The sequence below is a fragment of the Heloderma suspectum genome, chromosome 1 (genome assembly GCF_057233095.1).
Source record: "Heloderma suspectum isolate Gila_16-S chromosome 1, 16-S_ref, whole genome shotgun sequence".
Taxonomy (NCBI): domain Eukaryota; kingdom Metazoa; phylum Chordata; class Lepidosauria; order Squamata; family Helodermatidae; genus Heloderma; species Heloderma suspectum.
The window spans coordinates 66,225,764-66,244,342 of record NC_139458.1 but is presented as its reverse complement, the minus strand read 5'-3'; the positions used below and the strand labels follow the sequence as shown (position 1 = coordinate 66,244,342).

The following is an 18,579-nucleotide window of genomic DNA, read 5'->3' as shown; positions in this document are numbered from 1 at the left end:
GCATGGACGGCAGCAGGTAAGTGCTCCGTTTCACGCGCCTTTCTTGGGTTGGGGGGGTGGGGGCTTCGTTCCGCCACGGATTTCAGGGGGCCGAATGCACTGGCATTTGGCCTCGCCGAGATCCATGGAGGAATTCTCTGACATCCCTAGTACAGAGGAAATGGCGGCCACAGACTGGGGCAGTCATTCGCGGGGCAGCGGACGGCCGACAAAGGTAGGCTCCATCCCAGGGGGATTCCACGGGGTGGCAGGAGGGATAGCTCCATTCCGCCACGGAATTCTCTAACATCCCTAGTGATGATTGTGCAGTAGCATATCCAGCCCCAAACAATGGCTAGCAGGAATGAAATGAGTTCATAGTCTTTGTAGCTCAGGTCTAATTTCCTGGCTCCAAAATTGCTTTTTGAACTGCTTTTGTAACCATTAAAAAATGCCAATGTAAACAAAGTCTGCTATTATTAGGAATGGGCAGAACGCTTACCTTGCCTTCTGCTGGGGGTTGGCTGGGTGGGGAGGCGATCCGTTCCTACCCTCTGGAATCCTCGCCGGCCGGCTCTGCAGCAATTCTGCAGAGCTGCCAGCCAGCTCCAAAGTGCCAGCGATACAGCCGCCATGCCATATCGCTGGCTGAAGGGGATGTACTGCGGCTGCAAATGGCGCCCCAGATGCCATTTGCGTCCGTGCTTTTAATTAACGTGATAGTTACATATTTGTGTAGCCTATCACGTAAAAGCAGGGACGCCCTTCAGCCAGCGATATGGCATGGCGGCCATATCACTGACAATCTGAGCTGGAGGATCCAGCTGAAGAGGATTCCGCGCGGAGGCAGGGGTAAGTCTTCCGTTCCGCCATGGACTCATTGGAGTCCGTGGCGGAATTCTCTGCCATCCCTAACTATTATACCTTTATGGACACTGTGGCTGCCTATGAGTATGCAAAATAGTCCATGGTTGTTATAGCCATATTGCTAGGAGGAGAGTAGTGTATGACATCACTGCAGTATAGTGCAGTGTTGTTATCTAGTGTGCTGGAATTTTATTTTATGGAAATGCAATAGGGGAGGGCTGTGAAATATTTACTAACAAGGAGGATACTTTCCTTCATTAAATACTTTCTGCATTAATTTTCTTTTGACCCCACTGTTTACAATTCCCCACCATTACCACGCATGCTGTATATAAGCCTGAAAATCTCCATAATACTCAATGGATCTGATGAAGTGAACTATAGTCTACAAAAACTTGTGCCAGAATAAATGTGTTAGTTGTTAAGGTGCCAGAAGACTCTTTGTTGTTTTTGCTGTTAATAAAGTTTCTTTGAGTTGATGTTTGTTTAGAAGATGGAAGCATATGGGTGGGACATATGAGAAGCAATAGGATGTTTTGAATGTTTTGAATATTTAATAAGTTATAATTGCTGGTGTCAGTCTTCAGGCTCCCTCCCCAGGGACTCTATAAGGTAAATTTCTAAGTGGGGTACTGGATGCATCTTGTCTCTACTGCACATATATGTAAATGAGCACATTCAGTAATGAAACGCACAGGTGGTCATTTTACATGCCAGGGAGGCTTATTATGAACATAGTGTAAGACAATTATATTTTTCTAGTATAGAATTATTTACTTTATTGTATTATATTTATGTTCTGCCTTTTCTCCAGGTACTAAAGATCTCCCCATTTCTACCCTCACAACAATCCTGTGAGAAGAGATCGGTTAAGTTGAGAGGTAGTGACTGGCCCAGATCATCCAGTGACAAATGGGAGACAGTTACTCCTCCTCCTCAGGCAGCAAAATCTCCTGGATCACCACTGATTGTGTATGTGTGTCCTGTTTGGCTGTTGTGTCTGTATAAAGCAGTGAATCAGCCTATGTCTCTTTCTTGAATGAGAGAGAGAGAGAGAGCACGCTTTGATCTGTGTCTATGTTTTCTTTGCCTGTATGCTGTATATTGTAAAAGGGGAAGCTTGCGTTTGTATTTGAGTTCTCTACAGTCAAAGTGATATTAGTCTTTTTCTTTAAGAAAAGCACAGAAGATGATTTCCACTAAAAATAAATATGGAGTGAAAAATATATTTGTATTATTATTGTACATTGTTGACTGTGTGAGTGTATGCACAATGTTGTGTGTGAATACAGTATTGGGGGCAGAGTAGGGGGCCTGCCACAGATACCTAGCTCTGAAGCCATTGTTGTCTTGAACGTATGGGAATTTCGTTTCAGTTCACAAATCACTCAAACCTGCCCTGTTCACAATTTTGAATGCGAATGGGAGCATACTTTCTCTGAAAATGTTCGCAAATTCCCGAACTTGCATTCACAAAATGTGTGCTTGAAAAATGCGTAACTTTCCCAAAATGCACAAACTTTGAAAAATGCAGAGTTTTCTCAAAATGCACAACTTTCTTGAACTGCACAACTTCCTCAAAATGCACAACTTTTAAACCATCTATGCTTTAATCTATGGGGAAATTTGTACATATTTGAGAATTTTTGCACAACTTTCACATTCGATAGCTGCAAAACAAACAGTGCAAAAATGAACAGTGATTGCACACGTGAGCACAAATCCAAGAAAGACAAGCAGCAAGTTGATGTTCAGAAGATCTTGGCGAGCTTGAACATCGCTCATTCACCCAATCCTTAGCCTTGATCTGGCCCTAGATCCAAAGGGCTGCACTTCCCCATTGTGGCCAACAGTTGTTAAGCACAGTGTATTATGAATATATACAGACAGACCCAGGCCTCTACGGAGTTTTTGCTTTCCAATTATTTGTCAGCTCTTATCATTGTATTATATTTTGTAAGAAAAGAAGTGTGTTTAAAAGGTTGAGCAATGTCTCCACCATGAACTGAAGACCAAAATCAAAGTGGCAGTGGTACAAACAGGTCTCTTCAAATGCAGGTCAACCCCAATCATCATAAGGGTGGGGGTGCGGGGGTCCAATTTAAAGAGCGGAAGGAGAACATGGCTGAACCCTCCCCCTGCCTGAGGTTTCCTTTCCTGCAGTCTGTCCCCTAAAATCACTTTTCCCTAAGTGAATTTTGACCAGTGGCATTTATTTATTTTTAGTTAGGAAATGTGATAAATGTATTTAGGTACAATATTTATATATTTTCATATTCATTTTTTTTGCATTTTTCATATTCATTTGATTTATAAAAATGACTTACCTTGGATGCTCTAAAACAAAAGGAAGTTGATTTTGTGTCAGCCTTTTCTCTGTCTAACAAGACAAGACCCAAGTCTTCGGTCAGGGCCAAAAATTGTCCTGTTGTAATGTGGCGAAGACGAAAGGGCTGTCCCCAGCGGATGTTACTTCCACTCCAGCTTAAAAATTGATTGAAAATGTTACATTTATGGTTTATGTGGGGCAAACTGAATATATTTATGTCATGATCTTGTCAAAACTAAGAACTTTTAGGACCTGCCGATTGCCTTGGGAGAGAACTAAATGCATGCTTAACTCTCCCACTAAAATCAAAACCTCAAAATGTTTAACTCTAGCTGGATCTTATCTCATTTCAAACTGAGTTTTTCCTCAGTGGCATTCTTGAACAACAAATTTCAACCTGCTCTTTTCACTCTGTTGCAAATTAATTCAAACTCCATATTTCTTCTGCACCTGGACCATATTTCTGGAGATCTCCTTCCTTCCTTTTCACCGCAATTGGTGCCTCACCACTTTGCTTTTCTGTATCTTAATTCAAAAACTTAAACACCATATTGTTGACCTTCAGCCTTATAGTATTTACTAGTTTCATATTATATAAATTCATTAAGCAACTGTAAAACTTTATTTCAAATCATGTTTGCAAAGAAGATCTGAATACCTTATTCGAAGGGGTTCTACTCTCCACAGTGATCTTGCACGGACACCAGCTCCCCCTGCTTCATAAAATAGCCGCCTGCAAATAGATTTTTATTTATATAAAAAAATTAAATTTTAGAAATAGCCCTGTTCCATTATGTACATCTAAATTCCCAATTATTGTGAAATCAAGGGTCCTTTGGCATTCATAACTCTGCATAGGATTAAAATCTGAAGTGTATAATGTAAATTCGAAGTTACTTTGATGCAGCAGCTGTTTTTACAAGTAATGATGAGCAACACCCACCCTCTGGTCTCAATTTAGAATTGGACTTGGCTAACTGAGCTCTTTTCCTACAAAGAAAGAAAAGAGCTCAGTCATCTCCAAGCTGAGTTTGGACCCTCTCATGTTCCTGATGCTGTCATGGGGAATGTGATGGGCTCTGAATCCCTCCTTCAACTTGAGATTTCAGTATCTCAAAATAAAGATAACATTTTACTCCAAGCTTTAAAAAAAACTATGGCGTTAATTGATGTTGATCGTTGTTGAACTCTTTGGGTAGTATCCAATGGGGCTGTTCTGCCTCCACTGGTTCTGTTGTGCTTGCAAGAGTGATGGCTTGCCCAATGAGACTTTCACACTTCTAAAAATAACCTGAAATGAGTGTAAATGCTTGTTTCAGATTGGAACAGGTCAGACGAGCTCCCTTCTGCAAGCTCCGCTCACCTGCCCTGTTCTGGAAGCAAGGATTTTCACTTATTTCGGGTTATTTTTAGAAGCGTAAAAGCCCTGTTGTGTAAGCAGTCACTACTGTGAGTGCTTGTGCACAATAGTATAGTACCAGTACCACTTGATATTAACATTTGGAATATCCAGAAGTGTGAGACATATTTTTGAATTTTAAGGAAAAAACAGAATTCAAGTTTGAAACTCTTTTATCCAAATGTGTCTTGGCATTTTTCCTTAAATGTGCATTATTCACTTTTTACCATTTTGCAACTTTTTGTTTTAGTTCAACAGAAATCATTCAGGGATGAAAACAACTGGAATAATGCACACTTCAACATTTGTTCTGTGTTCCACTGAGAATTTTGGATATTATCATCAGTGTTCCTCTTGACAATTGTTAACTATAATTCCATACCCTTGCCCATGTTTAAACTTTTGTTATGTCTTTAGCTCTCTCTCTCTCTCTCTCTCTCTATATATATATATATATATATATATATATATATCATAGGCCTCTCTTTGCTCATGGTTGGAAACTGGGTAAATGTGTAAAGAGTAATTGATGCTGAAACTCTAAACCATTATCCTGCCAAATCTAAAAACAAAAAGCTAAAGCAATTAACTTTTTCTAACTGTGCAATTCTAGGCATGTCTACTCAGAAGAAAGCCCATTTAGTCTAATGGGTCCCTTACATGGCTCTGGCTCCTAGAGGTCATTGGGTATAAACAGTCCACTAAGTTAATATGTCCCCTACTATTCTCTCAAATAATCTGCTGCCACAGCCTACTGATTTACATAAAGCAGTGGTCTCTTCCTTTTATATACTTGCTGTGTAATTCAAAGGTAGCCCTTGGGGTGAGATATGCTAACTGAAAAAGCCCAGACCACAACACATTTATGAATTAAAATCAGTAAGTATATGTATTGATGGAAAATTACAGCCAGAACAAATAACAGCGCAGAGTGGTAGGCGGCAGTATTGCAACCAAAACTCTCCCCACGACCTGAGTTCAATCCCAGCGGAAGCCGGGTCTCGGGCAGCCGGCTCAGGTCGACTCAGCCTTCCATCCTTCCGAGGTGGGTAAAATCAGTACCCAGCTTGCTGGGGGAAAGGTAGTCACGACTGGGAAAGGCAATGGCAAACCACCCTGCTATAGTCTGCCATGAAAACGCCAGCACAAGCGGCGTCCCTCTGGGGGTCAGTAATGAGCCAGTGCTTGCACAGGAGGTACCTTTCCTTCCCCTACATGGATCACTGCCTTGTTGTGGTGAAGGGGCTTGCGTAACTCAGTGAAGCCATAAGCTATGCCGTGCAGGGCCACCCAAGACGGACAGGTCATGGCAGAGAGTTCTGACAAAATGTGGTCCACTGGAGAAGGAAATGGCAACCCACTCCAGTATTCTTGCCAAGAAAACCCCATGGAACATATCACAAGGCTAAAAGATATGACACCGGAAGATGAGACCCTCAGGTCGGAAGGTGTCCAATATACTACTGGAGAAGAGCAGAGGGAATTTCCAAGTAGCGCCAGACAGAGTGAAGCGGCTGGGCCAAAGCCAAAAGAACACTCCGCTGTGGATGTGCCTGGTGGTGAAAAGAAAGTCCGATGGTGTAAAGAACAATATTGTTTAGGAACGTGAATGTAAGGTTCCAGGTTCAATGAATCAAGGTAAGCTGGAGGTGGTCAAACATGAGATGGCAAGATTGAACATCGTCATCTTGGGAATCAGTGAACTAAAATGGACAAGCATGGGCGAATTTACTTCAGGTGACCATCATATCTACTACTGTGGGCAAGAATCCCTTAGAAGAAATGGAGTAGCACTCATAGTCAACAAAAGGGTGGGAAAAGCAGTACTGGTGTACAATCTCAAAAACGATAGAATGATCTCACTACAAATCCAAGGCAAACCGTTCAACGTCACAGTAATTCAAGTCTGTGCCCCAACCACCGAGGCTGAAGAAGCTGAGGTTGATCAGTTCTATGAAGACCTACAACACCTTCTAGAACTAACACCAAATAAAGTAGGGGTGGACGAAAGTCCCTTACCTGTCCTCGAAGGACGTTCGTGGGGGGGGGGAGGCGCTTCGCTGCTCCCCCCGCGAAGTTCAGGCCGGGGGGGGGGAGGCTTCCTGCCTCGCCCCAGCCGAAATTCAGGCTGGGGAGGAGGCTTCCCGCCTCGCCCAGCCGCGAACGCAAAAGTTTTTAAAAAAACAAATAAGCGTTGCCCTTATTTTCGCCATAGTCTACGTAAATCTTTATGTAGACTACAGCGACCAAATAAGGAACGGGAATGGCAGCTCCCTATGGGGGCCGCCATTATCCGTACGCACTTTTTTTTTTTTTTAAGTCACCCGTGATAGGCTACGTGACGATTGACGTAGCCTATCACGGCTGACTTTGCAAATCTAGCCGTGATAGGCTACGTTAATCGTCACGTAGCCTATCAGGGGGCGTTTTTTTTTCTTTTATTGCAATGGCGGCGGCGGCAGCTGGTCGAAAGACCGGCTGCCGCTCCTGCCCCGCTCGAACACCCGCCGAACCGCCGGCCGGACCCACCGCCGGGAGGGACGTTCGGCGAAGGTAAGTCCCGTCCCGGGGGAGGTGCGGGGGGCGGGAGGGTGCGGAGGATTTCTCCCCAAAACTTGTTTGGGGGGCCGAACACGTTGGCGCTCAGCCCCCCGAAGTTTCGGGGAGAAATTCTCCGCCATCCCTAAAATAAAGATGTCCTCTTCATCATAGGGGATTGGAATGCTAAAGTAGGAGGTCAAGAAATCACCGGGATAACAGGCAGGCATGGCCTTGGTGTACAAAATGAAGCAGGACAAAGGCTAATAGAGTTTTGCCAAGACAACACGCTGATCATAGCAAACACTCTTTTCCAACAGCACAAGAGGCGACTCTACACATGGACATCACCAGACGGTCAATATCGAAACCAGATTGATTATGTCCTTTGCAGCTGAAAGATGGAGAAGCTCTATACAGTCAGTCAAAACAAGACCTGGAGCTGACTGTGGCTCAGATCATGAGCTTCTTGTTGCAAAATTTCAGCTGAAATTGAAGAACGTAGGGAAAACCACTAAACCATTCAGGTATGACCTCAATCATATCCCTTATGAATATACAGTGGAGGTGAGGAATAGATTTAAGGGATTAGACCTGATAGACAGAGTGCCTGAGGAACTATGGACAGAGGTCCGTAACATTGTTCAGGAGGCAGTAACTCAATCCATCCCAAAGAAAAAGAAATGCAAGAAAGCAAAGTGGCTGTCTCAGGAGGCTTTACAAGTAGCTGAGGAAAGAAGGGAAGCAAAAACCAAGGGAGAAAGGGGAAGATATATCCAACTGAATGCAGAGTTCCAGAGAATAGCAAGGAGAGACAAGAAGGCCTTCTTAAATGAACAATGCAAAGAAATCAAAGAAAACAATAGAATGGGAAAGACTAAAGATCTCTTCAAGAAAATCGGAGATATCAAGGGAATGTTTTGTGCAAAGACGGGCATGAGAAAGGACAAAGAAGGCAGGGACCTAACAGAAGCAGATGAGATTAAGAAGAGCTGGAAAGAATACACAGAAGAACTATACAGGAAAGATCTTAATGTCCCTGATAGCCATGATAGTGCGGTCACTGAACTTGAGCCAGACATCCTCGAGAGTGAAGTCAAGTGGGCCTTAGGAAGCATTACTAACAACAAAGCTAGCAGAGATGACAGTCTTCCAGCTGAGCTATTTAAAATCCTAAAAGATGATGCTGTTAAAGTGCTGCACTCAATATGACAACAAATTTGGAACACTCAACAATGGCCACAAGACTGGAAAAGTTCAGTTTACATTCCAATTTCAAAGAAGGGCAATGCCAGAGAGTGTTCAAACTACCATATAATTGTATTATATGGTACGAAACTCACCCTTTCGCGGAATTTTTCATGGTGGGAGGGGGAGGCGCTCTGTCCCTCCCCCTGGAATCCTGGATGGGGGGGAGGCAATCCGGTCCTCCCTCCTGGAATCTTGCCCGGCCGGCTCTGTTCCGCGGCGGCTCCGTGGAGCAACCAGCCAGGGCCATCCGCAGCCAGAGTTCCGGCCATGGACGGGCTGCTGCGGATGCAAATGGCGGCCGCCATTTGCATCCTTCCAGGCTGCCATGATAGGCTATGTAAGTATTTATGTAGCGTATCATGGCTGGGCAAAAAAACAAAAACAAAAAACCGCGTACGCAAATGGCGGCGGCTACGGCGGCCGCCATTTGCGTTCCCTATTTTTTGGCATTCTAGCCTACGGAAATATTTATGTAGGCTATTATGGCAAAAAATAGGGAACACAAGTAGCGTAGTGGGCGCCATTTGCATTCCTTTTTTTCCCGCCGTAATAGCCTACGTAAATATTTACGTAGGCTAGAACGGCGAAAAATAGGGGAGGCAAATGGCAGCCGCTGTAGCCACCGCCATTTGCGTATGCAGTTTTGTTTTTGCCGTAGTAGGCTACGTAATTACTTCCGTAGCCTATCATAGCAAAGACAAGGATGCGAATGGTGGCTACGGCAGCCGGTCGAAAGACTAGTCGCCGCCGCCACCGGAGCCGCCGCCATCCGGAACATCCGCCCCAGGTAAGCTTCATCTCAGGGGGAATCCGCGGGGGGGGTTGAGCCGTTCCACCACGGATTTCGGGGGGCAGAACTGAAATCCGTGGCAGAATTCTCCACCATCCCTACAATTGCGCTCATTTCACATGTCAGCAAGGTTATGCTCAAAATCCTACAAGTTAGGCTTCAGCAGTATGTGAACCAAGAACTACCGGAAGTACAAGCTGGATTTCGAAGAGGCAGAGGAACTACAGATCAAATTGCCAACATACGCTGGATCATGGAGAAAGCAAGAGAATTCCAGAAAAACCTCTATTTCTGCTTCAATGACTACGCTAAAGCCTTTGATTGTGTGGATCACAACAAACTCTGGCAAATTCTTAAAGAGATGGGAGTACCAGACCACCTCACCTGTCTCCTGAAAAACCTGTACGAGGGTCAAGAAGCAACAGGAAGAACCGGAGATGGAACAACCAATTGGTTCAAAATTGGGAAAGGAGTACAACAAGGCTGCATATTGTCACCCTACTTATTTAATTTATATGCAGAGTACATCATGAGAAACGCCGGATTGGATGAATCACAGGTTGGAATTAAGATTGCCAGGAGAATTATCAACAACCTCAGATACGCAGACGATACCACCCTAACGGCAGGAAGCGAAGAGCATCTAAAGAGCCTCTTGTTGAGGGTGAAAGAGGAGAGTGCAAAAGCTGGTTTGAAACTCAACATTAAAAAAAAAACTAAAATCATGGCATCTGGCCCCATCACTTCCTGGCATATAGAAGGGGAAGAAATGGAAGCAGTGACAGATTTTATGTTCTTGGGCTCCAAGATCACCACAGACGGTGACTGTAGCCATGAAATTAAAAGACGCTTGCTCCTTGGGAAGAAAGCTATGGCAAACCTAGACAGCATAGTAAGAAGCAGAGACATCACCTTGTGACAAAGATTCGTATAATCAAAGCTATGGTTTTCCCAGTAGCAATGTATGGCTGTGAGAGCTGGACTATAAGGAAGGCTGAGCGCCGAAGAATCGATGCTTTCGAACTGTGGTGCTGGAGAAGACTCTTACCCCTGGACTGCAAGGAGGTCAAATCAGTCCATCCTAAAGGAAAACAACCCTGAGTGCTCATTGGAAGGACAGATATTGAAGCTGAAGCTCAAATATTTTGGCCACCTAATGCGAAGAGAAAACTCCCTGGAAAAGACCCTGATGCTGGGAAAGACTGAAGGCAAAAGGAGAAGGGGACGGCAGAGGATGAGATGGCTAGATAGCATCACCGATGCAATGAATATGAACTTGAGCACACTCCGGGAGAGAGCGGTGGACAGGAAGGCCTGACGTGCTACGGTCCATGGGGTCACGAAGAGTCGGACACGACTGAATGACTGAACAACAAGAAATAATACTTATAATAATGTAACCTGGTTCCCTGCTTTAACAACTATCCTAACCACCAGCCTTATGCCTCATCTTTTCTCTATCCTTAAGTCCTCTGTCTTTTATGCCATCTCCTAACAGATTTTTATTTTCCCCACTTGTCATTCACTCTAACTCCATCCACCATCCACTGCTACTATCAATCATTCTTCCATGTATTCTTCTGTTACATAGGCTTACTCCTACCTAAGTCCCATAGGGGCAGTATCCAGTGGGGACGATCCACCTCCACTGCTTCTGTTGCGTTCACAGGAGAAAAATAGCAAGGCAGGGGAGGCACAGTGGGAACGATCCCCCCTGTGCCTCTCCTGCCCTGCTTTGGATAGGCGGTCGCCTCCGCGTTCAGAGGTAGCTGCCTATTTTGATAGGATTGCGCCCTTAAATAACATTTGGAAGACATTTAGTTTTTTAAAGCAGTTATAGACAATGGTTTGGATTCTGAATTCCCTTCCACTGGTGAAAGTATTCCATGAGTAGAGTCCCACTAGACAACTTTACCAATTACCTCTCTCTCAACCTCTCTCTCAACCTCTCTCTCTCTCCTTCACACACACACACACACACACACACACACACACGTCTTCTTTAATGGTCCTGAACTGCTATTTTAATAAATTCAAGACAAATAATACGATCATCATTCCATATCTTTAGCATATAACATGTGCATCCGGAACAAGTTCATTTTGCCTCACTAGATCAAATACTGACAACCTCACTAACTGTATATAATTCTGCTAGAAGCTATTTTGAGATACAATTACTGGAAGCTGGTAGACACCATTTATCTCAAGTAGCAAACTATTTTGCTTGCAGATATGGTTATAACACCTTATTAAATTCAGCAGAACATAACCAAGTTTAGCAGAATGCAGGCTTGCAATCACACTGTACTACACATCCTAAACACAGTTACAGCCTGACACTAGATTAGAGTTCTTCACTGCAAGGCCTGAGGGCCTCCAGTGATTCCCAATCACCTTAAGTGTGTCTCTCTGCCTCCCTCCTTCTCTGATCACACACATTCTCTCTCTCTCTCTCTCTCTCTCTCTGCAGTAGAGAGCTCCCCCTGCCCTCCCAGCCTGGGAATGGCCACCAGGTGACCTTAGTGGTGAATGGTGATGCCTGGAACCAAAGTGGCTCCTGCCTGAAAAATAGTGAAGATCACTGCACTAGATGATACAATTACAACAGCAGTATCCTCTAATTAGCAAGTAAAGAAGAACAGAGCTGTCAGATTCTACTGCACCTGGCTCTCAGCTTGCCAATGCCTCTTACAATGTTCTAGCACCAAGCCATACTCAGTCTCAGGGGTACAATGAATGGATAGTTCCATTTCCTTCCCCCTTCCACACTGGAGAAACCATTTGGGTGGCACTCTTGCTCTGTGTAGGGCCCTATCCCCAGCATTGGTAAGTGCTGGATCCAGGTTTTGGGATGGCCCTGGACAAGATGCCCTCCCTTGGCCCACTTCCTCTTTGATTCTGTCACTGCTGCCCATTTGTTTGCCCTTTCTCATTGGGCCTAATTCACCCAGCTGGCTGAAGAGGGAGGACAAGAAGATAAGCAGAGAATGCTGCTCCTCATTGCTCTTATCACTGCTCATATCTTTAGAGGGTCAGGTGAATAGGCGACGACAGCAAGAAGGGCAACAGAGCATCAGACATTGGCAGTGGGATGCCTGCTGGGAAGTATCCAACTATGCTGATCCCTGGCATTGGTACAACACCAGTGATAACTGCTGAAGACAGAACAAGGCTCTTACTCGGGGGGAAAATATGGAATTTACTGCTGAGTAGGTATGTTTGTGATGTGAGAATTTTCATATTCTTTAATGCAACTTATTTCTGGACAAAATAATAGCATATTATGTTTCCTACAGGTTAAATATGCTGATGACAGTTCCTCCTTTTTCATGACATCCAATATGAATCATATTGCATGGATATAATTGTGGTGAGAATCTGGCCCACGGTCTAAAACAGAAGGCATTCTGAAGTGTTGCCATAGGATGTACAAATACATCCCCCCACCCCTCTCTCTTTCTCTCTCTATGAATGATGGCTCTTTGGGGTTTTCAGTAACAAAACATTGTGGCATCAACAATGGAAAGTGTATATAATATACATCACAACTCACTTGTGTGCTGAATCGTTCTGCTCTGTAGATGGGATTGTCAAACACTCATCATGGCCATGAAATAAACGTAATACATGCCCACCAAGTAGGTACCCTAAAGAAAAAGATTATTCCTCATTAATCGGGGGGGGGGGATTAACAAATAAGCATCTGGGATTCTTACCATCAGAAACTATACATCCAAATAGATAGTTAGTAGGTAAAAGACTGAGCTGGGAAGTTCCTGGTTCAATTTCCTCTTAGCTATGAATACACTAGAATGCCTTAAGAAAGCCACTGGCTGCATTTGGATGTCATTATAAACCATGGTTTATTGAGAAGGGAACAAGATACAGTGAACTTGAAGCTCATGTGCTCCCTTCCCCCACTCTTCTCTGTCAGCACAACAGTGGAATTCAACCCTTTTGCTTCCATTTTTAATTAACCACAGCTGGTTTCAGACAACCTGACAAACTCGTTAATCTCAACTGTGGTTCATGACATGAGTTACAAAACTGGCTTGTTTCCAAGAAAGCATAGTTAAGATTAAGTATAGTTGAGGGTTCAGACATAACACTAAAGTGTGATTAATTAAAAAACTGAAGCAAAAGCATCCAATCTCCTCCTTGAGGCTGCACTGGTGCAGAGGGAAGGGGGAGCACATGACTGGAAGCTCACTGTGGCTTGTTCCTATCACTATATATGTACTATATGGTTTATTGTGATGTCCAAACACACCACTTCCTCTCAACTTCAGCCCCTTGCCTCAGAAAATACTCATGTACTTTGTAGTACTGTTGTTATAATGATTACTGATATAATGTACATCAAAAAAAAATTGAACACTCTATAGTGCTATATGTGGTGATAATGATGATGACTAGAGTATATACACGCATAGAAGATGGTGACCAACTAGGAAAGAGATCTTGGAGTTGTGTTCATACTCAATGAAAAAAAAATGATGAAATGTGTTGCACCTGTGGGGGAAAAAGCAAATCTATTCTGGGATAGGGATGTATGGATGGTGTAAAACCCACTCCATCTGTGTTTCGCAGATTGTCAGGCACTTTTTGTTCTATCGTCTGCCCATCAACGGAATCAATTTTTGTTTCTAAATGTGTGCAAATGTCCATCTGTGCAAATTTGCGCATGCAAATTCACAAATCCCCCCCCCCATGTGCATTTTCATGCTTTAGCCTATGCGGGAAATGCACATTTTTGGCCAGGTTGGTTTTTATTTTGCATATTTTTCAACAGTGAAATTTGCACAAAATTCAGGAAAGTTAGAAAACTGGTCTGCAAGACTGCAGAATCTGACCAACAGGGGAAAACAGTCTGCTGCAGAATCCACAGGTTGGATTCATGAAATTCCGAACTCATTTGGTTGTTGCAGATTTCTCTGACGTCCCTATTCTGGGGATCATTAGGTAAGGAAGTGAAAATAAAACCATCAGTATTGTCATGCCCATATACGTATCTATGGTTCAGCCACATTTGGAATACTGTATACAGTTCTGATCACCCCATTTCAAAAAAAAATATTATAGAGCTAGAAAAGTTGCAGAAAAGGCCAAACTTTTCCTTACAGGGGAAAAGTGTTTGTAGCTTTTTAGTTGAGAAAAAAGGACTAAAAATGGAGACATAAGAGTTTATAAAACTTTGCAGAACAGAACTCATCAAATGAAATTTATCAGCAATAGATTCAGGCCAGAGCCAGACAAAATAAAGTACTTCTTCATATGACATATAATTTATAGAAACCGCTGCCATCACTGTGGTGATAACTACTAGCATAGATGTCTTTAAAAGATTAGGTAAGTTCAAGGATTGATTTATTAAAGGCGATATGAAACCGCCAGATTCAGGGCTTTTCTACACGAGGCTTTTTACCCCCGCCTTTACTGAGGCTTCTGCTTCTGGATTCTTTGTGGCATTACGATCAGCTCCTTTACACAGGTTTTTTTCCAGGGGGTTTCTTTCTCTGCCTTTCCATATGTTCCATTACACAACTGCTGGGTGATGCTGTGGTATAGCAGAATTGCGCAAATACGCTAGGTTTCATGCCACCATTCAGAGATATTCCAGACTTTCCTCATTAGGAAAAGGAAACTACCATGAGTGAGGAATCACAAGCACACAATAAAAGCCTGATGTAGAAAGACTCTCAGACGCAGTATGCCAATGAATACCAGCTATTGGGGAGCAACCTTTGAAGAGATCTATTGTCTGAATTCCTGCTTGCAGGCTTATTGGAAGCATCTGGTTGGCTGTTTTGAGAAGCAGGATTCAGCAAGGCTCTTCTTCTACTCTTTTCAGCAACAACAGATGGCCAATCCAGAAAGACCCTTTATGGCAGGAATGGGCAACTTTGGGCAGTCTGGGGGCCAATTCTTCCCCCTGGACCCATTGCAGGCCATACCCCTGCCTCTGCCACAAAAGGGGAAAGCAGGTGTGGGCAACACATTTTTTTAACTTGAGAATAAAGTTTTTTTAGGGCGCATTCCTATTGAGACAAACAGTCACTTCCAATTGCCTCTGAAGTTGGAGGTGGCCACCTATCCAATACAGGGTGGTTGAAGCACAGAGGAAAGGATTCCTTCCATGTTCTGGCTGCCCTGCAGTTTTCCTTAGATGCCTGATTTTGGGCATCTAAGCGCAGCTTTGGGGAGGGGGCGGGAATGGGGCTGGAGACCGCATAGGAAGCTGTCTAAAACAGCTTCTGCAGTCTCCTCCCCACCTCACCCATAGGCACACCCCTTTTTCACCCTGTCCATGCTCCGTGTTATGATCATGAACAAGCATGGAGGGGCAGCCGCCATGGTTCTCTCCACCCCAGCAACAAGGGGGAGGGGGGAGGAGGCAGGGAGCATGGTTTCCCGGCTACGAGGTCGTAGCTGCCAAACTGAAAAATCCTATCTTCCCTAGATGCTATCTGGATTGCTTTCTAAAAGTTATAGTTTGCTGCCAAAATTCAGCAGCAAACCACTATGGAGGCTTGGAATTGACAAATTTTACTTGAAAACAAGATAAATTGTCCATTCTAAGCCTCTGCAGCAGCTTGCCACCAAACTTTGGCAGCAAACCAGAACTTTTAAAAAACGTTTTTCCCTAGCTCAAAAAGAAAAAAAAAAAACAGGCATGTCTGGGACCACCACACTGGAAGTGGCATGTTTCCCACTCCTGCTTTACGTGCATGCAAAAAAGGGATTTTCACAGGAGAAATTTAAAATTTTGAGAATTTCAAAAGCAGTTCTGAATTGAGTGTGAGGTGCAGGTATTCAGAAAAAAAATTCACAAAAGTCCTGCAACAAATTCTGATGCCACATGCTTCTCTTGAGCAGGGCTAGAGAGTAGAATGGGAGGCAAACTTCATTTTTTGAAGTGAGTGAAGTGAGACTCTTGAGATAAGCTAGTGAAAATGAAAACATCTAGAATTACTCTTACTGTGTAGTAGAAATTCTGCAGAAAATAACAGTTTAATATATGGTTGCAGCATAGTTTTAAATATTTATCCAAATTATTGAAATGTAAATGCCAATGGAAATGTGATACATGATACATTCCCCTTTCACAAAATTAATCGTTTGTATAAAAATCAATTCTGCACAATGGTAATAGGTGATTGGGAAAGGGTAAACAACTTGCCGGTTCTATAGATTTACACTTTAATGGAAGACAACTTTCCAACCCATTTAACACAGAGACACCAGGACAAATGAAGGCACTTTGTCTCCCAGCAAAAAAATGGGGAAGTGATTCATTAGCATCTCACTGAGAACTACTGTTCTAAACTCACCTGCTGAATAACCATCAAATTAATATTTATTTGAAGACAAATATTACCAAAGAAATAGCAATATAAATATTAGACACCTGCATATAATGTTGCCATGACAAAAACACTCAAATAATTCTGGATTCAAGCCCAATACCTAGAACAACCAGCAAGAAATTTTGAACTGCCAAAAGTTCACGGCTTCAAACAGCGGCTCTTCCAGCTCCTAGCTATGGGTGCTTAGAGAGATAGATCCCTCTAAGCAGAAAAAAAAACCATAAGCAATCGTGTTGGGATTGCTAGAAACGTTCCATTTGGGAATACTAAAACAATACCTTACTAGGATGAGCCAAACATCACAAAGAAGTATGCAAGCTTTCAAGTTCACCAGAACTCTTCTTCAGGCTTTATGTTAAGCAACAATGAAGAAAAAGAGGGGTGGGGCAAGAGAAAAATCTGTTGTAGGACATGATGAAAGCCCCACTATTAAGCAGGCACAGGTGAGGCAATTTGCAGACTGAATTAGGTTACATTGTGCCAGGTGCAAAAAGTTATCAGGTCTCAGGAAAGCATACTGGAACAAAGAAGCAACAGCCCCTCCCCTTTGGAAATATAAAAAACAGCATTTTTCAAAATCAGATTCCCCTTTTTCCAACTGTTAGCCACCTCATGAGAAGACCAGGCAGGTGCATAGTGACTGCCACAACAGATCTCTTATGTGGGCATGACAGTAGTATAGACAGGTTGATGCACTTAGTTGTTACCAAAATCCTCAGTGCGAATTGCTTTCAAAGCATCCTTGACCTTGGCTTTCCACAGGAGCACACTGTTATTCTATCATCCAAGAAATCCAAAATTTCAATCACATATGCAGAGAGAAAGTGTTTGAAACGCCCACTTAATCCAAAGAGTCATAGGAATTCCAGAGCTTATATGGCTGGGAAGTGGCTTAGGTCAGGGCATCTGGTCATGTGCCCACATTGGTAAGAACAGCTAGACTGGTGATAGCAGGAGCAGGGCTTTCTCAGTAGTGGCCTCTCAATTATCTAACTTCCTTTCTACTGTTTTGCAACTTATACCTTCATTTGAGACCTCTAAGACAGTTTTAAAAACGTATTTCTTCAATCTGGTCTTTCCTCAGTTTGTTGTTTATTCGTTCAGTCGCTTCTGACTCTTCGTGACTTCATGGACCAGCCCACGCCAGAGCTTCCTGTTGGCAGTTGGCACCCCCAGCTCCCCCAAGGTCTGGTTTGATCTTCTTGCAGTCCAAGGCACTCTCAGAATTTTCCTCCAGCACCACAGTTCAAAAGCATCTATCTTCCTTCGCTCAGCCTTCCTTATGGCCCAGCTCTCACAGCCATAGGTTACTATGGTGAATACCATTGCTTTCACTATGCGGACCTTTGTTGTCAGTGTGATGTCTTTGCTCTTCACTATTTTATCAAGATTTGTCATTGCTCTCCTTCCAAGAAGTAAACGTCTTCTGATTTCCTGGCTGCAGTCAGCGTCTGCAGTAATCTTTGCGCCTAGAAAGACAAAGTCTGTCACTGCCTCCACATTTTCTCCCTCTATTTGCCAGTTACCAATCAAGCTGGTTGCCATAATCTTGGGTTTTTTGAGGTTTAACTGCAACCCAGTTTTTACACTTTCTTCTTTCACCTTCGTCATGAGGTTCCTCAGCTCTTCCTCGCTTTCAGCCATCAAAGTGGTATCATCTGCATATCGGAGAATGTTAATGTTTCTTCCAGCGATTTTAACTCCAGCCTTGGCTTCATCAAGCCCAGCACATCACATGATGTGTAGGGATGTACGAAAGTCACTTACCTTTTCACGAAATTTGATTTGAGGTGGGGGGGAGGTGCTCTGTCCCTCCCCCTGAAATTCTGGCTGGCAGGGGAGGCGCTCCGTCCCTCCCCCCCAAAATTCTGGCCGGGGGGGGGAGGCGCTCCATCCCTCCCCCCCCGAATCCTGGCCGGCCGGGTCCGTAAATGGCGGCGGCTATAGCCACCGCCGTTTGCGTCCCTGCAGTCAGCCGTGATAGGCTACGTAAATGTTTGCGTTCCTTATTTTGGCACGTCTAGTCTAGACGCTATGCAAAATTCCAGAGGTTAGC

The 18,579-nt window shown here is 43.7% G+C and overlaps 1 protein-coding gene across 1 annotated transcript in view; it reads right to left on the bottom strand.

The window, feature by feature from the left end:
• RYR3 (ryanodine receptor 3) overlaps positions 1-18,579 on the bottom strand; it is a 593,263-nt gene that overhangs the window by 398,406 nt on the left and 176,278 nt on the right. The window contains exons 8-10 of the mRNA XM_084844796.1: positions 12,710-12,803; positions 3,834-3,908; positions 3,174-3,330 (exon numbers count right to left, since the gene is read on the bottom strand). Of these exons, the coding sequence (XP_084700922.1) occupies positions 3,174-3,330; positions 3,834-3,908; positions 12,710-12,803 (326 nt within the window). The remainder of the gene's footprint in view (positions 1-3,173; positions 3,331-3,833; positions 3,909-12,709; positions 12,804-18,579) is intronic.